This window comes from Cricetulus griseus (assembly GCF_003668045.3).
Source record: "Cricetulus griseus strain 17A/GY chromosome 1 unlocalized genomic scaffold, alternate assembly CriGri-PICRH-1.0 chr1_1, whole genome shotgun sequence".
NCBI classification, from domain to species: domain Eukaryota; kingdom Metazoa; phylum Chordata; class Mammalia; order Rodentia; family Cricetidae; genus Cricetulus; species Cricetulus griseus.
The window spans coordinates 203,116,470-203,141,554 of NW_023276807.1; the positions used below are offsets into that span (position 1 = coordinate 203,116,470).

A 25,085-nucleotide genomic window follows, 5' to 3' on the forward strand; every position below is an offset into this window, starting at 1 on the left:
CTAATTTTTGCGTGCATATGATTTTCACATGAATGGATGGAAATACGAAAATACTCTTCCCCCTGGGATGGTCTAATTGCCCAAACCCTGCTCTTACCAGCAGCTCCTAGGTGGGCTCAGGAGAAACTCCTCCCATCCCTTCTGGTTCCCACCTTCCCTAGAAGCCACACAGGCCTCCATCCACTCAGGAGTTGGCCCAGTTGTCTTCCAAACCTCATGGACGCTGCAACTTGCCCCAGAAAGGTCACTATCTGCTGCTTGGTGCTTTTCATATTGACCAGTTTTGCCAGCCTTCTCTGAGAATTTGAAATGATGGAGGTGGCACCTGCCTCTGAATTAGCTGGTGGAGGGGAATGCAAGTTGCAAAAGAAGAGCTTTAAAATTTTTTAAGAAGAAATTGTTACTGTGAGCATGTTTGTGTGTGGGTTTACATGGCACAGCATGAGTGTGGAGGACAGAGGATCCCTTTCAGAGATCAAACTCAGAATGCCAGCTTTGCGAAGCAGGCACCTTTACGCACCAAGCCATCTCACCTACCAGAGAAAGATGTTAATGTATAGCTAATTAGATAAAAACAAATGTTCGGTTTAGCCATTGGTTTCAACTTGATTCCTCACCAAACAACCAACACCTGTCCCTTCAAACCACGTGCTCTCTGTGTAGTAGTGAAAGAGCAAGCAATGCCTGAACTTTGGCCCACCCCATCCCTCCCCCCCCCCTCGCATGTCAAGTGGAAGTAAATCTCAAGGAAAGGAACAGCCTCCCCAGGTCACATAGAAAAGTAGTGACAGTGTTGGTACATCCCAGACACCTGGAACATAGCCCATTTGCCAGCAAATGCTACAGGACTTTTTTTTCTGCTCCTGTCCATAGGATGTCATAGTTTTTCACTGCTGGTGGTAGAAGAGAGACTAGATTAAAGGCACTCCATGGTTCCACAGGAGGAGGCAGGAAAGGGGTGTGGCACTGAGTCCCAGTCAGAAAGAGAAGGCCCCTAGAGCTGCCTTCCATGAGGGAGAGGGGCTAGTCGTACCTGAAAGATGGAGAATACCCCCGGGAGAGGATCATGGATTGTCTATGGCTGTGTGGGAGCTGACTCCTTGTCCTAGAGTAAGCGTCTCAGCTCCTCCAGTCAATGTGCTTAGAGACAGAGTGTTGTGAACAGTCATGGCAGTCACCATAGCAGCAAGAAAATAGGCTCTTCTCCTAGCCCTATGCTTCCTACTTAGTCTTGATGGGCTACCAGCCTTCTTGAACCCCACTGGGGACTGAGTGTGTTGGGCAAGAAAGGAGCTGGCCCAGCAGAAGCATCACTCAGAAGGGGAATGTGCTGGGCTGGGTGTATGGTACTTGCTTCTCAGCATGAAGCAGAATTTCATAGGCTGGGTTTCAGACTCGGTGACTATTGCTAAGCCTGCTCCAATGACACCAGCCCTAAAGTAGGAGCGGCAGATATGTGAAACATCCAGCATTAACAATACAAAGAAAGAAAGAAAGAAAAAAGAAAGAGGAAGAGAAAGAAAGAAAAGAGAGAGAGAAAGAAAAAAGATAAAAGAGTGTTAGGGGAAGGTACCTTCAAGAAGACAGTAGATCCTGAACTATGGAGGCAGAGAAAGAGTGAGCCAGGAGAACGTTTGTGGGCTGACACTGAGGCAGAAAGAATAGTAGTACAAAGGCCCAAGGGTAGAAGAGGACTTGGGATGGAACAGAGGAAAAGGGACTTTTAAGGGAACAGGGATGTAAGGAGGCCTTGCAGAGCATTGCTGGGGTTGGCTCTTATTTTTGTGAGAAAGCCATCATATGGTACAAGCAAGAGTGATTGGCCTATGACTGTGCCTAGCATTTTAGTCATCAGTTTGCTTCAAGCCGCTATGTCTACCATGGGCCTCTGCATCTACCAGACCTCAGAGGTGGTCACTCTTCATGCTGGCCCTGAAGGTCCCCTTGAGTTTTCCTAGGGGAGGCACACTAGACACTTATCCTGGAACCAGGTGACATCATCGATACTTCTGCCATGTCCCAGGAGTCCCAGTAAACAATGTACCCCTTTCTTCCCGCAGAATTCCAGCTTCCTGTGACTGAACCTGACATCAACAACAGGCTGGAGTCCTTGTGCCTCAGTATGACGGAGCATGCCCTGGGAGGTCAGTGTGTCCTCTACACACACCTGGGGCAGCTGGGGAGATGGAAAGGAAATGAGGTCTGATGGCACAGGAAGAGAGCAGACTTGGGGTGCTGTGGAGCCCCTTCCCTGCACAGTCTGCGTGCTCTGTTCTTTTTGTGGAAGATGAGTCAGGGAAATGGAGGCCAGAGAGACCCACACCATCTCCCTAGCCCTGGAAACTCCTACCCTCAGCACACACTTGAACCCCATGGCAGTAGTCCCAGTCAAATGCAGGACCTGGGGGCATCACACACGCACAGACATGGCTTCTAATGGGAGCATCTCCCAAAGCACTGGATATGTTCCCTCTCGGCACTGGATCCATCAGTCTGGGCCAAGCATATCCCAACATGCTCTAAAAATAGAATTTTTGAAACAAAGATCCCTGCTTGTTTTTAAATATCCCTGTTGCAAATGGCTTGTGTGATGCTAGAGCCCCAAGCTAACTGAGGTGCCCTTTGCCACATGACAGGCCCAGGTTGGATACACTCATATTTAACTAGAGCCAAGAACATGCTCCCCAAATCAGTGCCCCCTACTCTCATCAGTCTGGCCTACAACCCCCGTTACACCTGTCCTGGGGGCCTCAGTGCGGTCCTAGGCCCAAGCTCAGGGTTTTGCACATTTGTGGAAAATTGGTAGGAGTGCAAGAGATGAGCTCTGTCTACACTTCCAGCCGCCCCTTCCTGTTCTCCTCTTCCTCCTGATAGCCTATGCCTCACAGAGAGGCTGTTGTGAGCCTCCCAAACAGCCCTCTTCTGCCTGGATACACCTCTCTACCTGGGTGAGATCTGGGTCATTGCCACGCCTAGGGCCCAGCTGAGCATCCTCTGACAGCAGTGGGTAGAAAGGCTGGCATCAGTTACTGCTCCTGAAAACTGTCTTCAAGACCCTCCACCCCCAGCTTTTAGATGTTTAATCTCTATAGACTAAGGATTGTGTGAAAATGCAATCTTATACTGAAAACAAAATAGGAAATAAGTGGTTTACATGGAACAGAGTGAAGGGCTGGAACTCCCCCAGCTGGACTTAAATGTCAGGAGGGAGCTCAAGAGCCCTGGGGCTATCATGACTCTACAGGCTTCTGACCAAACAGAAAAGATCCAGGGAGCCCTGTTTGCAAACCACTGCTCCATCTCTCTGGTCACAGTAATCCTGGAGGCTCACAGCACCTCTGGGAGTTGTCACCTCCTCTTTCCTGCTGTGTCAGCAGTCCCTCAATAAATAATGGGAGACCACCCAAATAAGGATCAACGAACTGTGGTATAGCCATTCAGAGGAATGAATAACAGCCTTGCCAGGGAAGAAGTGCCCATAAACACCCATGGACAAACTTGAAAGCATCACTGGTAGGAAGTCTACAGTCCAGTATACTTCTGCCCCTCAATGTACTGCTGCGTATGGAGCCTGGAGCAGTATGCTACTGCCTTGAGAGTCAGAAAGGAAACCTGACCTCCCCCCACAGGGCCTGATGGACCTCAGATAACTGGCATTTTGGAAGCTCTTATCAAATGGTTAAGTGCTGCTATTATCATCATTAGCAGTGGAAATGCCAAATACTCTTTATTCAAGGGGCGTTTTCATTGAACAGACTGTGTGTGTGTGTGTGTGTGTGTGTGTGTGTGTGTGTGTGTGTGTGTAAGCTGGTTTTTCTATTTTTCACAGACTACCTCTTGGAACTGATGGGTTTTCACTGATGTTTTCATCTTGTTAATCTCCTAAACCTTTTTATTGCTGTGGTTTTTGTTTTTTGTTTTTGTCTCAGTAATCCCCTCTTGTGGCTTGCCTCCTTCTAAGCAGTTTCAGGGGCAGAGGATGCAAATCAAGTTGAGGGTGACTTGACCCAGTACAGGAGCACCATGGCCTCCAGCTATGGCAGTGTGTCTATAGCCAGCCCTGTCCAGGTGCCAGGGAAGATAACCTTGCTGGGGACATCATGCCAACAAGTTAAATCACTTTATAGGAAAACAAAGGGCAAGAAGAAAGCACAGTTAAAGTTCTTCTGGGGCTGGGGAAATAGCCCAGTGGGCAAAGTGCTTGCCATACAAGCATTAGGACCTGAGTTCAAATCCCCAGAATCCATGTAAAAAGCTACATGTGGTAGCTTTTGCATGTGCCTGTAAGTGGAGACAGGCAGATCCCTGGAGTTTTTAAGGTAGCCAGTCTAGTCAAATAAGTGAGTTCCGGGTGCAGGAGATACTCTCTCAAAAAATAAGATGGAGGATAATGAAGATCCTGATGCTGACCTCTGACCTACATGCATACAAACACTTGTACTTGTACATGTGTACGCATACATACAGAAATGAGACATACAAAAAGGAAGGAAGGAAGGAAGGAAGGAAGGAAGGAAGGAAGGAAGGAAGAAAGGAAGGAAGGAAGGAAAAGAGAAAAGTTCCTGTGCCATAACTCTAGAACACTGGAGGAGGGCATCAAACCATCTGTATCCCAGATGACCATCCACTGTGGTCCACAATGTCAACTTATAGGTGCCTCTGATGTCTCTGCTCTTCTCTGTTTCCTTGGTAACCGCTGCCCTCCTGGTGCTTGTCTAAGCCCTTTTTCTCTTGACCCTCCTCTTTCATCTCTTCTTTCCCTGAGGCCCCTGCAACAAAACCCAAAATGACACCCAGGTGGAGGGTTGTGAATCTGTCATCAGGCTCTCTGTTTTGCCTATGGTGTGTGACCTGAGGTATTCAGGGAAGATGAGTCTCCAAGCCTCTTATAGAGGGCTCCAGGGTCTACAGGAGACTGCATTGTCAGAGCCTGAGGCCTGAACTAAGGGAAGAAAAGTACACAGTCCTTTTGCAGGGGTTCTGGAGTTCACGCTTCCCCTCCACTTTCTCCTCCCTGTCTCAACTCACCCCTTCCCTAAGCCTTAACAGCCCCATTGTCACAGATGCAGAGATTCTACGCAAATTATTTTCTCAAGGCGCTAGGATGGCATTTATTGCAGTGATAAGTATAAAACCTATGGTACTTGTTTGGGTGTGCTGGCCCCTGAAGTTGTCAGTATACAGCTTTCACAACTGAAAATCCTAAGTGTGGCTTTCCTTGGAAGACATATCATGTGGTTGAAATGCAATGTTAATGTGCCTTGGAGTTGAGCAAGTTGAGATTTTCACACTCCTGGCTCCTCACTTCACAACTATGATGACTTAACATTAATGTGTGAGCCAGAGAGCCAAGCAAGAGTGCGCTATACTTCTAGAGATGTCTACAGACATCCACACAGCAGAGTGAGCTTGGCATGCACTCCTGATCTCCTATGATTGTTGAGCCCTTTGCACAGGCTCAGGCTGACACCACAGAAAGTGAGTTATTGATCAAAAGATCACACCTGTGGGCTAGCTGATGCTCCAACACCCCAAACTGGCAGAGGCCACTGACTCTTCCTAAAATATCTCCCTAAATTGGCAGAACTTACACACATATGCCTGTCCATTCTTTCCTGTACACATGCACACACAAGTACAAATAAAATTGGGGAAATCTAAATAAGATTAATGAGCTATCTAAAAGTCAGTGACTTCACTGTAATGTCCCATTACACCTTTACAAATTGTCACCACTATAGGACCTGACCGGGTACCCGTAGGATCTTGATAGACAATTTCTTACAAATGCATGTGAACCTATAATTATCTCAAAAAAAAAAAAAAAAACTCTCCTCCAAGTTTGAGCTGGCAGAATTGCCAGTATGACAGTACCAGCAAGAAGTCAGGAAACCCCTGCAGTTGGACTCACTACCTTCCCATGTCTTTTTGACCCCTAACTTTCCCTGGAATGCTCAGGTACTTCTATCTTGTCTCTTAGTCTTGAACACTAACTAGAGATGTTCTCTAGCTAGCCATAGTGGGGACTGGACTAGCCACACTGGCTGACCTCAAGAGCTCGTCAAGGCCAAAGAGGTACTCTGTAGCTAGCCCACTGTTGCCCTCATCCAGTAGCTACTGGACACCATCTTTTCTACTCTGTGGTGACCAATCCATGCCTCTCTCTGCCTACTGTATGTAACCCCATCAGCTCCAACATGCACCAGCATGGACACTTCTCTACTTCCCTCCACCACCACCCTTGCCAAAGAAGTCAATCTAAAGTGAGAGTGCATCATTCTGCTTTTTTTAGTTCCCCCTGTGCCCTTCCAAGGTCCTTCTCTTGGCATGCAAGATGATTGGCTCTGCTGCTGGGGACTGTGCTAGAACCCTTGTGAAAACAGGCAGCTCCACCGTCTTAGCTCACTCATGGCCTCTAGTCTCCCAAGCATGTGTCCCTCCCACAGGCATGCACCTTGCAGTGTGACCAGTTCTCTAATGTGTCAAGGAGGCTTGGGTAATTACCCTCCCACTGTCACAAGCTTCCAACTCTGGATGCGCATAGCGTCTGCCTTTGCTTTTCCCACCTTTACTCCTATTCTTGCTATGGAGAATTTGGGTCAGCTATATCCATGCCCCTGATTGTCCAGCTGTGGGCAGGAATGGGTCTCTCTATATCTTTAGCCTTTCATCAAGGATTTTTCAGTAAGAGGGAAATAATTCCAAAGAAATAGGCATGAGCTCCACAATTGCATTTACTTTTTTTTTGGGGGGGGGCGGGGTTCAGGACAGGGTTTCTCTGTGTTACAGCTCTGGCTCTCATGGAACTATCTCTGTAGACCAGGCTGGCCTGAAACTCACAGAGCTCTGCCTGCCTCTGCCTCCCGAGTGCTGGCCTGACTTGTATTTACATTTCTATTATAGCCCTTCCCTGTTGTTACAGGCCTACTCCTTGCCCCTGGGTCCCCAACCCCTCCATCCTACACCTAGGGCCTACCACCTCCATTTAGTAACCCATCATCCCACCTCTCTTGTCCCCTACCCTCTACCCACCATCCTTTCCCTTCCCACTTAGCTCAGGCCTTGCAGCACCATCAGCAAGTCATTTTGTGTCCTTAACTTCCAAGGCTGACCTATACATTCCTCCCTCCACATTCCTTCCTTCCCAGAACACACTGGTTAGAGCCATCATCATTCTGAGCATCATTGTTAATTGATGTGTCGGTAATATAATTTCTAAAATGTGAATACTTGGGAGGTGAGGACAGTTGCATCTTGGTTCCCAGGCTCAGTATGGTCCCCCCGCCCCCCCTCAAAAAAAAAGCTACTCTCCAGATGTTACATATGTGGTTATGTCAGTGAGTGAGAGAATGAATGATGACATCATCTCAGAGCCCAGGATGCTCAAGGTGTTGGCATTGCTGGTGGTGGGTTAACCCAGAACTGGTGTTGCTCATCTAGTCCTTTGTGGCTCCTTTTCACAGATGGGGTTGACCGGACCTCCACAATCTAGAAACTGAAGATGAGAGTGACCGCGCTGGCCGTGAAATCGACTGCTGCGGGCCCAGTGTCAGCCATCTTCAGGGTTGCATAGAATCTTCCAAGACACTTTGCAGCCTTTTTCCCCTGGTCCCTCGCCCATTTTGATTTTGTGAGAGCGTAGGTCATCCTTGTAAACATATCAGTAGACCTGGGGTTGGTTTTGTTGTCATTTGTTTCTGTCGTGGGATGGGACGGTATGCAGGGTGGGGAGGGGACTCTAGGGAAATGTGGGGCTGGGTGGGGGTGGAAGGATGCTTGTGGCTTCCTGGATGGAAATGGGGTGGGCAAGAGTACTGCTAGGAGAGATGCAAGAGACACACAGGACGGAGGTAGCAGCCCTGCCCTGGGAAGCTTCTCAAAAGCCGGCTTCATAGTCAGACTGCAGAAGACGGAGGGTACAAGCAACCGGAGCAAGATGGTGGCTGGCCTGTTTGTGTCTCCTTGACTGGATTTCCCCGAGGCCCTGCTTGAAACAAACAGCCACCAGAGAGGGCCATATGGCAACAAGGGCAAAAGGACGAAATTCCCTCCAGCAAACTTTCAGATAAACTTTGATTTGTGTATTGTTTACATAAGAATTTTAAAGGGTACATAATGTGTAGAGTTTGGGTAGAACTTCTCTTCATACTATGGTTTTTGTAAAAGACTGATTGTTATGGATTCATTTTGTTTCATCTATTTTTATAATAGTAGCAGCGTTGTCTTTTAAAACGGCTGCCAAGCTCTGCTTCTCGGGAAGATGGATGCAGTCAAGGAGGCCTCAAGTTGCCGTCTTCCACCATGAAGTGGAGGGAGTGTGTGGATGGATGTGAGGGGTGAGGATGTGGCAAGGACACAGAGATGGCGACGCCATGTGATCAGTTAGGGATTTGCTCATAGATCACTCAGAGATGATAAACTTTGCAACCTCTTTCTGGGCTGGATTTGCATCCCACCCAAGGCCTGTCTTGTTTCCCAACCTCCCCACAGGCTCCATTCTACCATCCCTGGTCTCACTCCACAGACACACAAGTGGGTACAAGTCCCTCTAGAGAGCTCTGACTCAGAACATTTGTGATGGAGCATTTGCAAGCGCCTAAGCCTGGGGACTGTATCCCTTTTACACCATCTCTGCTGAAGAAGAATGGTCCAGCAATAGTGCCAGAAAGATCAGTGCAGAGAGGCAGAGGCACCATCATCCAAGGCGGGCTATGAAAGCAGAAGCAGGAAAGGTTAAAGTTTGTGAGAGAAATGGTGGCTCTATTCATGCACACGAGTCGGGATTTGCTGTATTATGGGAGGGAAAACACACGCACACACACGTGTGCCCATTACACAGTGAGAGGTTAGCTGTGGCATCACAGAGTCATAGCTCTAGTTCTTAAGGACAACAAAGACAACATTTCAGAATTTGATTCGGTGGAGGATATTAGAGAGAATCGAAAAGGAATTGTGCACTGCCCTGGAAAATTAGTTGTGCAAATGGGATCGTGTAAATGCTTAACCAGAGGCATGATCCAGGAGATAATATAAGGCCTGTTTATTAAATTAAATACAAGGCCTGTTTATTAAATTAGTAAATTAAAAGAGGTCAGACTGATGCCTCTTTTTAAAAATTGAGTCTAAGTCAAAATTAAAGGGATCGGACCATGCAAATGGCTGTACCTTGCCCATGGTTATTTGGTTATTTTTTTTTAAGTTAGTGAGGGGCATTCAGACTTTAAAGGCCTTAATAAAAACCCACACACCTTTGTTTGCCTGTCAAGATTACAAATGTACACCTAGCCCAGCCTTGGATGCTGCAACAGAGATCCTGAAGTCCTATTATTACAGTCCAAAAGGCCAAGGGCATCGTAAGCAGAGAGAGCTTTTAGTGAGCACAGAGGGCTTGGGTGAGCTATTCCATGTAGCACATTACAACACCAGTAACAAAAGAGCGTAGGTCTTGAAGATGCAAATCCATGTGCAGATGGAGGCAGCATGTTTAGTTTATGTATGTGTGTATATAAATTTTTTTAACCAAGTGCCATTAACACTTACCCCTCACGTACCTTTTCCAAATAAATCTCAATGTTGGGAAAGGAGCTGGGATGGAAGATCACATGTTAGGCAGAATAGGTCAAAACGTAGAAGGCCAAAGGCAAGGCCAGAGGGTCTGAGGATGTGCTTGGAGGATGCTGAGGAGGTAAACTGAGAGGAGCAACCGGATTCCTCTTCTTGTAGGAAGCAAAAGGTGTTTGGATCTGCCACATACCCATAAGGACATAGGCTACTCAGAAGCCAGATTGTGATCACAGTCGTATGAACGTGAGCCTTTTAAAAAGAAGAAGACCATAGAGTATTTGCAAATCTGAATTCCTATTTATTCCTTCATTGAATATAGAGACAATGGTTATCTGATTATTAGAGATATTATTTTGGATATGTTACTTATTAACTTGCTATGGCTGGTAACCATGATAAAGTCTGTTATTAGTAACAACATAATTCTTTTTTTAAAAAAAAAGGAAAGCTTATTTTTCATTGATTGTATAGATTTATCTACTTAGTTGTGGTTTGCTATGTTAATGTTTTCTTTTTTTTTTAAGTTTTCTGGTGATTTTAAGAGCCTCTCCCCACCTTGTTTTGAGTCCTGTGTTGACTGCAGGTACACAGCTCAATTTAAAAATCCTAAAGCAAAGGAATCTTATTTATACAAAGAATCAAACGGTTTCATGCCTGAGGCTGTGAGGGCTAGACCCGTAGGAATAAGCTGCAGTGCCTTTTTTTGTATTTACCCATTGACACCCCCCTCCCCGTGCAGCTGTTTTATATTAAATAGTAAAGGTTTGAAACTCTCAGAGTAAAATCTATTTTACTGCATAGGTTTCCCACACACACACTCTGATTTAAGCGGCATGTCTCTGCACTGTCTGAGGCACAGTGCTGGTCTACAATATCATGGGTGATGTTTTATTGGTGCTTTTTACTCATAGTGTTTTCTTACCAGAAAACAGTAGGAAGAAACACACGAACTGTGTACAAGACACGAAACATTGCTGCTGATGGTGTTTTGCTTTGTTTTGTTTTTCTCCTTCCCTGCCACATGCTTTTGAGTTTCACTTTTTTTAAACACAAATCCAGCAAGCAATATAGATGCTGCTGGGTCTGCCTGCCAAGGGCTGCTGTTTGCACCAAGCTCTCTCATATCCTGGGTTGAACTGAAGGTCTTTATCTGCTACCCAGGATGAGAGCTGCGGCTGGTCCCCACCTCCCATTCTTCTGAGGCGACACTGAGGGAAACCAGATTTTCTTTTGAGGTGTCGCTGGCTGCCTTTTACAGAATGGGGGTCTTCTGCGGGTCTTTTGTTTTTCTGTGCCTCTTGTAGCTTGTGCTGATGCAAGGTTTGTAGACCTTGTCCCCCAGAGCCTGGGTGGAGGACTGAGCTAGGAAGGAGAGGAATGTGGGTGTGGGTTCCCTAGGATGTCTTTCACTCTAGCCTGAGTGGGGGAAGCACCCTGCCCAGGGTGCTCAGGTGTGCCTATTACAAACAGAACCTGCAGCAGGATAGTTGTACATGGAGCTGTGATAACACTAATGTTGGGTTTGTTTTTTGTTTGTTTTTCTTTTTTACAACTCATCAGAGATGTTTGCAAAGTGACTTTTTTTTTTTAATTTCCTTTATCTTGACTTAAAGGTGAATGCGTATCCCTCTGGGAGGAGCAAGAAAAAAGCAGGAATGTTAGTAATGGCAAACAGAAGACTTCCTCCCTTATTAATATATAATCCTCACATATTTATACCTAACGTAAGCTGACCTTCAAAAGGCTTTCTTTCGTTGCATGCCCTGTGCAGGCATTCGTATTGTACATGCATGCCTTTTGTCCTGTTTTCCTGTATAAAGTTAGTGAACAAAGAAATATTTTTGCCTAGTTCATGTTGCCAAGCAATGCATATTTTTTAAATTTGTCATATATGGAAAGAGCATGTTTGTTACATGTAAAAGCTTTACTGATATACAGATATACTAATGTTTGAAGATGCTGTTCTTTGCAAGTGTACAGTTTTCAAATGTTGTTACCAGTGACAACACCCTTGTGGTCTAAACTTGCTACAATGTATTTATTATTCATTTCCTCCTACAGAATTAAGAATCATGGCTATATTTCATATGGTTATATTGAGAGTGAAGGGAAATGATTAATACAAGGTTTTGTAACACTGGGGTGTGTGTGTGTGTCTTTTTAACCCACTATTTTTGTAAGCACGATCAATTGGTTGTGGTTGTTGTTGTTGTGGTTGTTGTTTGTTGTTGTTGTTGTTGTTTAAAAAAAAAAAAGACTAAAGTCTTAGAAATCAGTCCTAAATGAAGAATCCCAAAAAATTCACTGGTTGACTATTCTCAGCTGATCGCGCCATGTGATGCCCACCGTTAGCCGAGGGCTCCTTTCTGAAATGCTCAGGAGAGGGTTGCCAAAATGTATGCAGTTTGGTCTGTGTCCAGAATAGTCAATAAATGCCTTGCCCAAATTAAATGCAAACTACCTTTGCAGCTATGGTTCATAGCTTTCTCCCATTATTGACTGCTTTTGACACATTTCACACCTATATCATAGCATAAACAGCCTTGGGACTTCACCTACACGCGCTCAGAATCCCACTCTAACACTTCTGATGCCGGTACGAAGATATCTAATACATGGTAAGCTCTAAGTGTCCTGGAAAGTGTGTGACTGGAGAGACAGGCTTGGGTATGAGGTCTGGCTTCAGCATTCCCTAGCTCCGTGACCTAAGGCAAGGCTCTTTATTTCTCTGTGCCTTGTGTTTGTGTTTGTGTTTTGGTCTATGATGATTCAACCTTTATGTCTTGAGACCAATAAGCCAAAGAGAAGTAAAAACAAAATATGAGAAGGAGATTATTCCCACCAATAATCCTGCAGCCCCAAAGTTCTCCAAGGTAACCTCACTTGACACCGGGTCAGTGATGTCTTAGGGTTTCTATTGCAGTGAAGAGACACCATGACCATGGCAACTCTTATAAGGGAAAACATTGATTGGGGCTGGCTCCACAGCTTTGGAGTTTAGTCCATTGTCTTCATGGCAGAAAGCATGGCAGCATGCAGGCTAATATGGTGCTGCAGAAGGAGCTGAGAGTTTTACATCTGGATGGGCAGGCAGCAGGAAGAGAGAACTGGGCCTGGCTTGAGCATCTGAAAGCTCAAAGCCCACCCCCAGTGACACACTGCCTTCAACAAGGCCACACCTCCACTAATGCCACTCCCTCTGAGTCTATGGGACCCATTTTCATTCAAAACACCACAAATGACCACACAGTAATTCCCTTTCTCCAGGCTCGGCTGCTTAAGAGACATGAAAAATCTAAATTGGCACTTGAAAACATAAATGTTCCATACATTGATACAAAATGAAATTCCTCATAAAGCTGAATCCTTATAACACAAATGAGCTATAAGACAGGACACACGAGAGAATATTGGATCTCGCTTGGAAAGGTACGAAATGAAGAGAAAGGCAAGAATAGGGAAAAGATTGGTGCGGTTAGCACTGTCCCTAGAAGGAGGCTGAGGTAGCTGGTCCTGACAGCAAAGCTACAGCTCTCCACAGTAGCCTTTGTAAGGGAATATTCAATCCTGGAGAAAGGCTCTGCATAGAGAAAAGCTTGGAGGGCATCCCACAGCGCCTGCACCAAAGAGCTGTAATTCCACTTTTAAAAAGGAATTGAGCCAGTGAGATAGCTCCGTGTATAAAGGAGCCTGCCACCAAATCTGATCTTAGTTCGACACAGGGAAACTGTATGGTGGAAAGACAGATCTAATTCTGCAAAGTGCCCTCCAATTACACACACACACACACACACACACACACACACACACACACACCTGGTGAGAAGTGAGGGAACACACCTTTAATCCCAACACTCAGAAGACAGAGGAAGATGGATGTCTGGAATTCAAGGCCAACCTGGTCTACAGTGTGAGTTCTAGACCAGCCAGGGCTAAATTGATCAAAAAAATTGGCACATTGATATATTGGTATGGAAGAGGCCACAGGTAAATTAATCTAAAAGGCCACAGGTGAGTTATTAACTGATTGCCCAGTAGACAATGCTGGAGGAGTCCAATCTCTTAGGGAAGACTCCTGGCTTGTCCTATTGGTCCATCACCACATCCATCACCCACAAGAACAACATTTCAGGCACATTGGTATCCCACCGCAGACCCGCAGATAGTGTTTCACAGATGTCAACTTGAAAATCACCTGAGAGAAGCCTCTGGACATGCCTCTTGCTTGAGATAGGGATTCTGCCCACTGTGAGTGGAATCATTCCTTAACTAGGCTCTTGAACAGTGTAAGTTGAGGGAACTGAGCAGTAACACACACACATTCTTTGCTCTCTTCTGATTTTGGAAGCAGAAGTGATGCAACCAGCTCCCTGAACTGTTGCCCCTGTAACCTCCATTGTGATGGACTGTAATCTCAAACTGAGTTATACCCTTTCTCCCTCTAGTTGCTGGAGTATTTTATCACAACAATGGGAAGGGACACTAAGACACGAGATAGGAGATGTGTTTCTGCTTTCTATTTCTGTCCACATATCTTGACATGTGAGCCCACCCCTTTCATGAAGGTTTCAGCCTCTGAGCCCTTAGCAGTAGCCTTGTGGTCCCCTAATCCATTCTGTGCTTCTCATACCATTAGTGAACAACACAAGGTTTCTGGCCAACTTTTTCCATTTAACATAATCCAACTCTTTTGTGAGGTACACAAAAAATTAAACCTACACCAGCCTCATTTTACGAGATCAAGCAGACAAATTATTCTATCCAATCCCTGCAAGGTCATCATGTTCTGCTTTGCTAAGCTCTGAGGATGATCAACAAGAGGAGATGGCTGGTAGAGTTCTGCTGCCAATATGCCTCTAAGCCAGGCGGACAATGTTCTCATTACAGAAGTCAGTCTCAGGTCCCAGGGATACCTAGAAATTGGCCCAAGAATGATGACCAATTGGGCCATTAATCACTCTAAAAACTGAAAACAAAATAGGTGGGAAATGGGAAGTGGGTGTGTAGGTATGTGGGTGTGTGATGACTGAAGCCGAAGTCCTGGGAAACAAGCCTGTTTTTAGAGCACTGTTCCCAAGCCACCCCACAAACTCTCCTTTCCTGGTGGATTAAAGAAATGGAGGGTGACGTGTGTGTGTGTGGGGGGTATGTGTAAAGTGGGAAATGTAGACTAGGAAAACAGGGAGACAGGCAAGACATCATTGTGGCTGAAGGCTCTACTTGAGCAATCGATTGTTCAGTGTGTCCTCCAGGCTCCAGCCTGGCCAGTCGCACCTTCCGGCAGCCTTGCCCATGTGGCTTCTGTCCATAGACACTGACTCCTCTATGTTTTCAACTTTGGAATTCAATGTCTGAGAATTTCCTCTGTGGAATATTTTAAACTCTTAAGTGGCTTCTACTTCAAACACACACACACACACACACACACACACACACACACACACCAGCCAGGAAGCATTTTGGCAAAAGTTTGAACTTTATACATTTAAAAAAAGTTTTGTTTTTAATACTGTACTCTATTTGTTGTTATTTGTTTGTTTGGAGGTTTTGTTTTGTTTGAAATTTTACTGTTTTAAGTCCAATGTAGGAGAAACAAAATTGGAGACTTGGTGAGTGACTTGGTCTCTCACCAGGACTGGTGGGACTTTAAACAAACACTCCTAGAGGATGACAGCCAGACCAAGTGTACCTCTGTTTGCTTTGACGTCCTTGGGAGAATTTCCTGTGTGTGTGTGTGTGTGTGTGTGTGTGTGTGTGTGTGTGTGTGTGTGTGCACCAGCACATTTACCATAAGAATCTTGCAGCTCAGTTAAGTGACAAGATGCAACGTACACACATGTGGATTCAAGAATAAAGACACATTTTTGCAGGAAATTTCCCTCTACTTATTGATAAATGAACCAAGCCAACCCCAAGGTGGAGAACACAGAGCCAACAGGTCTCTTTCATCTCTGTCCTCTGAGGCTGGGCTAGTGCCATCTCCTAAGCAACCTTGAGTAGCTGCTAGGATCCAGAATCTGTGCTCTCATTCACCTGGGGCTCAGTCCATTTTCTCCAGGTCTGCTTCTAAGGAGTTCATGTTCAACCTGCTCTTCAAAGCACAAAGATGTCAGTGTACAGTGCTAGATCTGGGCTTTGACATCTGCCCTGTACATATGACATCCTGAGAGGGAGACATAACCAGATAAACCCTTGTAAAGAGAGGACACTAGCACCAAGGTCCTCTTGGACTCATGGGAGAAGTTCAGACTTTCATGAGGTGGCTGCACTGCACCACACAACAAAACCTGAGCTGCTTGGAATGTTCCCCCACCTCCACCCCCGCTGCCAGCACTCCTGCCCTGTTCCTTCAGCTTGGATGATAAGAGCCTAGGGAAGTGTCTATTGGAGGATGAAGAAAATGGGACTGCTACCCAACTCCTCCCTAATAAGACATGATGGCCCTTACAGTCAAGATGGAGCCATGGACAGAGCTCTGCTCCAGGCTTTGCAGGGTCCCTGGAAAAGCCTCCTCATTCACTCTGTCTCTTGGAAGAGAGTGACACCCCAAATACTAAGAGTGGGGACCATAGTTAAGGGATTGTGGGTGAGTAAGACCCTCCAGTTTTTACGATCTCGCAGAAACACCTATTTGAACAGAAATTCGGGCATAACCTCTCTCAGAAGAGTGAAGAAAACCAGATGAAAATGTACCAAATCTCCATTTTGCATAAAATCAACAACACACTGAAGAGGCAGGAAGGAAGGAGGTGTCCTAATCATTCCTCCTCAAACTCCTGGTCATGTGACTTGGAGACTCTCCTACCTGGGAAGGTGGGAAGAGGAAAATCCAGGCCTTGTACTTAAAAAGCAGAGCCAAAATCTGACCAAACCTCCAGACCTGTGTTGTTAGTCAGGGAGCCTCGGGTCTGCCCCCATCGCTGCCCCTCAGTCTTGGGACAGAGGCAGATTCCACCTGCTCACTGACAGGTACAACAGAAAAATAAACACAGGACTCTGTCCTGAACTCAGTTTCAGCGCACTGTGCTGAAACCCAGCAGCATGCAGGACTTCCGATAGAGCTGAAAAACTAGGCAGAATTCCAAAACACCTGACCACAGCCCAGGGACTGTAACAAGGCACCTGGGCCCACCCAGGCCCACATCCAAAAGGGGCCCTTTTTAGACCTTGAAAAGCACAGCAAACATGAATTTGTAACAAACTTGGTCTCGAAGTGCACTCTACTAGTGAAATAGTGACAATTTACCATCCACAGACTTGTAACAAACCTGTACTTAAGGTTCCATCTAGTGATCAAACAGCAGAAGTGACCATAGGCTCTGAAGAAAAATAAGCAACCTGCTTAAAATTCCTGGAAGGAAAGCCACAGGCAGGGGCAGAATATGAAATCAGGAGTAAACAGAGCCCTCTGATGTCAGAAAACATCATATACCAACAAGCATCAAGATTATCCAGAGAGGAACCTTTAATCCCAGCACTCTGGAGGTGGAGGCACAAACATCTCTATGAATGTGATGGTCAGCCTGATCTACAGACAAAGCTCCAGGACAGCCAGGACTTCCAAAAGAAAAAAGAGAGAGAGAGAGAGAGAGGAGAGAGGAGAAGAGAGGAAAGGAGAGGAGAAGAAAGAAAAGGAAAATAGAAAAGAAAAAAAGAGGTCCAGGGAGGAGCTAGCGATGTCTCAGACCCAAGTTCAGTTCCCAGCACTTACATCAGGTGGCTCACAACCACTTCCAGATCCAAGGGATCCAACATCTCTAGCCTCTGCTCTCTCTCTCTCTCTCTCTCTCTCTCTCTCTCTCTCTCTCTCTTCTCCCTCCCTCTCCCTCTCTCTCCCTCTCAAACACACATACATACACACACACACACACACACACACACAATTAAAAATAAATATACAGGGAAATATGATCTGTGAGTAAAATAAGATTCCAGAAAACAACCATAAAGCAATAATACATGCAAACTATTAAAGAGTCCAAACTAATTGTTAGAAGAAAGCCCACAGAAGCAACTTGGCCCTCTGACCAGAGAAAGTAGAGACTTGAAAATAACTGTAAAATAATTAAATGGAAATCCCTGATCAGAAAAGTTAAAAACACAACACAAGGCAACAATAACAAACTAAGTCAAACAAAGACCAATGAACAAAAAGGCAGCCCTTTTGAGATCCATTGCTGGAAAAGGAAAAGAATAAAGCAAAGGAGCTGCAGATATAGCTTTGTAGTTTAGAGCACTCCCTGCTCTTGCAGAAGTCTGGTGCTCTGGGGGACCAGGCACTGCCTTCTGCCCACTTACAGAGCTCTCATACACAACCCACACATGGCCACAGACACATAAATAAAAATAAAACAAATATTTTTGAAAAGAAGAAAGATGAATAAAACACATGCTGCTTATGAGAAACTCACTTCACCCCCAGGGACTGCACACATTGGAGTGAGAGAAGACAGTCCACACAAATGGAGTGCTAAAAATGGTGGAAGTGGCCCAATTGTATCAGATAAATTAGACATTAGGTCAAAAGCATAAGAAGACACAGGGAAGGTCATTAATTAGCAATAAATGAGTTGATTTAGCAAGAGGAAATAGCACTGTAAATGTATGTAGATTACATCATATGTTAATTCTCAAAACAAGCCTTGACAAATTTTAAAAACTTGAAATTATGTCATGTCTTAAACAATCAATGTATCAAGAAGAAATTAAGAAGGAAATTTAAATTTTTCATGAAAATAAAAATACATCATAGCAAACCCTACAGGATCTAGTAAGGGCAGCTCTAAGAGGTAGGCTTAGGTGGGAGGGTGGTGTTAGGCAATGAGGAGGTATGGGACACGTGAGATACAAAGAGGAGAGGAGCTGGGCGTTGGTGGCGTACGCCTTTAATCCCAGCACTCAGGAGGCAGAGGCATGTGGATCACTGTGAGTTCGAGGCCAGCCTGGTCTCCAGAGCAAGTGCCAGGATAGGCTCCAAAGCTACACAGAGAAACCCTGTCTTGAAAAAAAAAAAAAAAAAAAAAAAAAACTCAAGAGAACAATAGACATTAGATGACCTCCACTTTGCAGATGGGGAAACAATCTCACAGCCACTAAACAATTTGGTAAAGATTCTAGAAACCACAGGGCTTGGATCCAGGTACACAACTGTCCCAAATTCTGCAGGAAGTGACTATGGCAGGTTGTCTGAGGTTCTGGGAACTGGGAATGTCACAGGAGCACTGGATACAATGACACTGTCATGAGTCTCCCTGCCTCCCCTTTTCAACTGCCATTGGAGTCAAAGACACCAGAACTCGGCAAGCTACTTATTTGGGCATTTGATCAAACATAGGCCAAGTGGAGGGAAGCCATACAGTTGTAGGTTCTAACCTGCTGCTCCTAGGTCTTGTAGAAGAATGTTTCCATTGCTCTGTTCCCAGGGATTTTGGCTCAATTGTTCTAGAACATGGTTCCAGGGAGGGTCAGGCATACAGATGACTCTAATAAGCAGCAAATGTTACAGCAAGGCACCCTTTCCGGCAACAGTTTCAACCTGTGGGTCATTAATTAGCAATTAATTAGCAACTCTGTTGCAGGTTGAAGAAACCTTTTACAGGGGTCACCTATCAGATATCCTGAATATTGGATGTTTACATTACAGCTCATAATAGTAGCAAAATTGTAGGCATGGAGTAGCAATGGAAATAAATTTTATGGTTGGGGGTCAGCACAACATGAAAAACTGTATTAAAAGGTTGCAGCATTAGGAAGGTTGAGAACCACTAGTTTAGGGGAAGCCACTTCTCTTTCCTGAAGTGGTCTGTAAGATAGGGAGTTTCTGCAGCTGATGGTGGTGGTTTTGGTTTTTGTTTGGCTTGGTTTGGCCTCTAACTCAGAGGTCCACTTGCCTCTGCATCCCAAGTACTGGAATTAAAGGTGTGCACCACCATCCCCTGGCTTGTCAGTTGAGTTTTTATTTGTTTTCTCTTTGACTCTTTGGGGTGCCCACCACCCAGCTCCCAAATAAATCACCTGGAGTCCAACTCATTTTATGAATGCCCAGATATCCTGAATATTGGATGTTTACATTACAATTCATGTTACAAAAACTGGCTTGTTTCTTGCCAGTTTTTTTTTTAATTATCTTATCTACCTTTTGCCTCTGGGCTTTTATCTTTCTCTATTTCTGTTTATCTTCCTTTGCTTCTTATTCTGAGACTGGCTGAGTGGCTGGGTGGCTGGCCCCTGGAGTCCTCCTCTCCTTCTCCTTCTCTTGCTCCCCTGTCTCTCTTCCCAGATGTCTCCTTCTATTTTTTCTCTCTGCCTGCCAGCTCCACCTATCTTTTCTCCTGCCTAGCTATTGGCTGTTCAGCTCTTTACTAGGCCAATCAGGTGTTTTAGACAGGCAAAGTAACACAGCTTCACAGAGTTAAACAAATGCAACATGAAAGAATGCAACACATCTTTGCATCATTAAATAAATGTTCTACAGCATAAACAAATGTAACACATCTTTAACTAATATTCCACAAGGTGCAACCTTGATAGATGGGGTGGGGGGAGAGGAACCACTTGTAGATCTGTTTGAGAATGAAGAACCAGCTCATGCTCCACACTACTTCAAGGCACCCTGCCTCCAGGACCCTCTAGGCCAGGCAGAATAAGCAGTGGGCTTCCAGCATGTCCACTTAAGTTTCTCTTCCTGCTGACTTTTATAAAGTCTGTGACTTTAATGAGCTTGGTGAATTTGTTGCCCCGAACACAAAGCACACGCTCATTGGGTGATGTATTAACTGGAATTCCCTAGCCTGAGTCCATACATCTGAATTGAAGTCAGATCCCTCTCCATCAGCAGATACTTCTGAAACATCAGTAGCTTAAAAGTCACAAAAGATTTGTCTCTCTCCTTGGGCAACACGTCCTTCCTATGTCAGCTGCAACCCGAGCTGTTGTAACTGCCATCAGTGAGAGTATTGCCATTTGCTGTGTCTGGGGAAAGAAGGCTTTGCTTTCATAGATGTGAAATGTACCTCCCCTGCTCACACTTCAACTACCAAAACAATGTGAGGCCATAACAAGTACCTAGGGACTTGGGAAGTACAGCCCCACCCTACCCAGAAAGGGATTTGGGGTTGCCAAGCAGCTTGATGCCTTCCTCTCAACAGAGGCACAGGAATGACTCAAAGGGGATGAGGGCCCAAGGTACTTGTCTGACAGAGATGCATCCCTGATATTGCGGACATTGTCCTGTTACAGAACAAACTGGTTCTCTGCATGCCTGAATGCCCTCAGGGTCTGGAGGAGTGTACTGGGACATCGCTGGATAGCTGAGAACCTGACTCTCCCATACCATGCAGCAATACCACTAGTACCCACACCCCCAACCCTAGCCTCTGTAAGATCCTTCCAGCCCCTGGGCACTGATTTCCTTTATGATACCTCTCCAGTTGGCCTACAGCCCGCAGCTTACTGTGTTCAAAGACACAGACAAGGGCCACGCACTGCCTGCAGGTGTGCCCTGAGAAGCTACTCCTGCTTTCAGGGTCCTTTGAGCTGCTCTGACTCAGTCTTCCCTTCAAAGGCCAGTTCACTGGGGAGTCTGCAGGAAGCCAGCCAGCCTAAGCCTTTGAGGACTGCCCACAAAACTACACTGAAAGAAACAGGAGAGAGTACAGAAGTGCAGGCTGCTGCTTCTCGCCATTCCCACCAGCTGTGGGGTGTGACACAGCCTCAGCATAGACACCACACACACACACACACACACACACACACACACACACATACACACACACACACACCACATCACACCACACACCACATACACATATATACAGCTCCTCCAGCTCCAGTCTGGGTAGGCTGACTTCCTTTCGTCCTGGTCCTGCTCCTGTGACTCATGGCCACCAATGTGGAAAGAGATAGCACATTTGGCCTTAGATTCTCGACAGGAGAAGCTCCACCGTGCCCAGATGCCACCCAACCCCACCCGACTCACAGACACTATCAAAGTGGTTTGCTTTTATCCTTTTCTGTTGAACATTAATCCTGAGCCTGCCTCACTAGCTTCTGAAGAGCCCTGCAAACCAGATGCATGCTGTCTGTGCTGAGATCTGGCTGCTTCCCCCTGTGCATTGGGGACTTCTCCTACCTGGGTACCTTGAAGAAGGGCTGAGTCTGCATGAACTGGCTTCAAATCCCTCTAGTCCCATTTCCTTGCCCAGGCCCCAGCTCTGCTGCCTCCTGCTGTGTATCTGTAGACAAATGAGTCAGCCTTTCTACACGCCAGTTTCTTCATGTGTGAAACAGGAGTGCTGCACAGTGGGTGTGCAGAGATCGTGCACAGAATGCCCAGAACAGCGATGACACTGGATGTGTTTCTGAATGCAAGTGACACACGTTAGTCACCATGGTTGCAAATGCCAAGAACTATTTAGTCCACACATCCGTAGCCAGTGGCATAGACGTGAACTACAAAGTCAGAGTCATTCCCAGCACCCCTCTCATCTAAGAACCACAGAGGCCAGGCAGCCTGTGCACAGACTGTGTGTTCCCTCAGAATTCACAACTATTGCTGGAGTTTCTGCTTGCTGGTTAGATCTGAAACCCAGGAGCCGTGAGCTAACACCCTTGATACTGTCACACCAGAACCACTAAGGAAAGTTCTGCTGCCCCCTCCACCACCACCACCCTATGTCTGCTATAAGTGGACACAACCTACTAGGGGTGGGGCTGGAGGAATGCCATCATACAGAAAGAGCATTTGAAAAGCAGTAAGCCTGAACATGGGATTCTCTCAGGGAGTCCTTCCTTCTCTTGCCCATGGAGAAATAGTTAAACGGCATCAGGACTTGTGATGGGATAGAAAACCAGCTTCAGCTGGAGACAGTAGTCCAGGGTAGGAGGATGATAACAACACTGCCTGCCGGTGAATAGACACACTCGCAGGTACACACACGCACGCACGCACGCACGCACGCACGCACGCACACGATAAACAAGAGGTGATCCAGCCCCTCACCCTGATGGACACACATGCCCATCCATCCCCATGGTTGCTCTGCTGGTTCTACAGGTAGTACTTCCCGCTCCTACCCTCACAGGGCTGAGGGAGGAACTCTAAAGATTCATGTTTGTTAAGCAAGCTCTCTACCAATGAGCTGCAGCCCAGCCCTTCAGTCCTGCATCTTTCTTTGTGATGTCAAGGCCCTCGAGGCCTAACAGGGACCAATGAAGTAAAATACCTAGTGGCAAATGTCACAGTTGGGCAGCAAAAGAGGAAGTTCCAGAAAGGAAGTCGTGTAACTGGTGCCCTCTGGTGGACAGTATGGCCTGGCTCCTCTCCATTTCCTCCAGGACAGGGCTGCAATGGGCTCTGCTGGAAGCTGACCAAGTTTGCTGGGCCCAATCCATCTGCTGCGCAGTGAACCAAGATAAGAAAGATGTCCTTGCCTTTGAGACATTACGGTCTTCTCAGACCACAGTCTAGTCTGGGTTGTGCTCAGAGACGGTGTGATTCCCTGTCACACCGTTTATAAATGTGGGTGATTTGACTTAAATTGACTCTAAATACATACATATGTCACAAATTCAAATTTCCCAACAGAGTCTACACTGAAAACACATTTTCCCACCCTCACAACCCCAGCGCCTGAGTCGCTCAGGGGCAACCTGTTGTTAATTTCAAGTCAATGTCTCTCTATGTCTCTCTATGTGCGTATTTTACACACATAGAAGTTTGGTTTTATTTTTTTTTTAACACAAAAGGTAGATACTACCCACTATTGGAAACCTTTCTTTTTCTATTCATTAACACCATGGAAGGCCATTGTGCAACCACGAATACCTACAGCTGCTTCATTCTTTTGGAGAACCCACTGTATGGACTAACTGTGTGAGCTTCGTCCACTATTGATATTGCGGGTTGTCTGCTGTTACACACACACGGCAGTGACTGCATCGCCTGGTACACTCACCCTTCCACTTAGCCAAACTGCTGAGTTAATGAGGAGATGTGATTTGTGGTTTTGACAGTTGTTATTAAACATCTCTCATATCATTGTACCAACTGACCCTCCCATGGACAAAGAGGAAACCTGCCCCCCCCACTCCAAAGTCGAGGACGTCTGCATCACAGCACATGCCCCTTACCAAGCCCTCAAACTCATGACTAGGACTTCATCAACCAAATGCCAAGCATCTTTGCTGCTGCCCACAGTTGTGCCTCTTGAAAATCATCTTCAGAAGGCCAGGTGTGATTCAAGAGGGAGCCTTCATGACTAGGAAGGCTATAGTGTGTATCTAGTCAGTGAGCAGCCGCTCCTGGGCAGGCCGGCCCAGGAGCAGGTTGTGCATCTCAACCTTTCCAGGCTTCTAAAATAGGCAGAGAAGGAGCCTTTGACATTCAGGCCATCAGTGTTATCATATCCTCCTCTGGCCACCATCTAGAAGTGATGTACACTCTGACCCCAGCTAAGGGAAGAAATCCCATTGCAGGACAACATTGCAAATGGCCTGACAAATCACCTTCCTGGCCGCTCATGGCTTTAACAGCACACCTGAATTTTGGAACAGACCACAGGAAAAGATGCTGGCCTCCGGCTGCTCCTTCCCACAGGAGACAGAACATAGCCCAGGAGCTCTGCACTGACTGAATGTGGGGCCTCACCGAGGAGCAGGTGGAACAAGAAGCCAGCAGAGCCCATGAGTCTCTTCTACCAGCCATGGATTCTGGTGTCAGAGAATCCCAGGTAACTCCCAGTCAGCATCTGGGGGAGATGGGGAATTGGGATACTGGCATCAAGGTGGGGCCCTGCATCTACTCGGTGAGCACAGAGAGGTGGAAAAGCTGGTGACCAGCACTGATGTGTCGACCAGGCATCTAGCCCACTGGCAGGTGTGTCATCTCTTGTCCTTAGTTCAGGTGAAGACCTCTGCAAGCTCCTTGGGGAAGTGCTCTTATCTTCCTAACACAGGCGGGGAAACTACAAAATGCTTGAGACAGTCAATGTAAAAGGAAATAAACTTGAACAGGATTGTGGTAGTCTACACCTCTAATCCCAGCACTTGGAGGCTGAAGCAGGAAGTTCACCCCCCCCCCATGCTGTAAAACCAACAAAAGCCCACTTATGTCTCCATTAGTTGTCCCTACTGACATGTCTATGAATGGAGTAATATGTGAGATTCAGCTCAAAACACTATAGGTGTGGGGGGCTGGAGGGATGGCTCAGAGGTTAAAAGCACCGGATGTTCTTCCAGAGGTCCTGAGTTCAATTCCCAGCAACCACATGGTGGCTCACAACCATCCATTATGAGATCTGGTGCCCTCTTCTGGTGTGCACATATACATGGAAGCAGAATGTTGTATACATAATGAATAAATAAAATCTTTAAAAAAAAACACTATAGGTGTGGTATGAGTTATGCTGCCCAGTTTTATGTTAACTGACAGAAGCTAAAGTCATGCCTATGGGGCATGCCCTTAATTAGTGATTGATGGTAGAGGGCCCAGCCTATTGTGGGTGGTGCCATCCCTGGGCTGG

The 25,085-nt window shown here is 46.1% G+C and overlaps 1 protein-coding gene across 4 annotated transcripts in view; it reads left to right on the top strand.

The window, feature by feature from the left end:
• Window positions 1-12,021, top strand: part of Samd4a (sterile alpha motif domain containing 4A) — a 215,980-nt gene extending 203,959 nt beyond the window's left edge. For all 4 annotated transcript variants that reach the window (XM_027386537.2, XM_027386538.2, XM_035452096.1 and 1 more), the window contains 2 exons: window positions 2,061-2,144; window positions 7,464-12,021. In XM_027386537.2, coding sequence (XP_027242338.1) covers window positions 2,061-2,144; window positions 7,464-7,492 — 113 coding nt within the window. In that variant the 3' untranslated portion in view covers window positions 7,493-12,021. The remainder of the gene's footprint in view (window positions 1-2,060; window positions 2,145-7,463) is intronic.
• The last annotated feature ends 13,064 nt before the right edge of the window (window positions 12,022-25,085 follow it).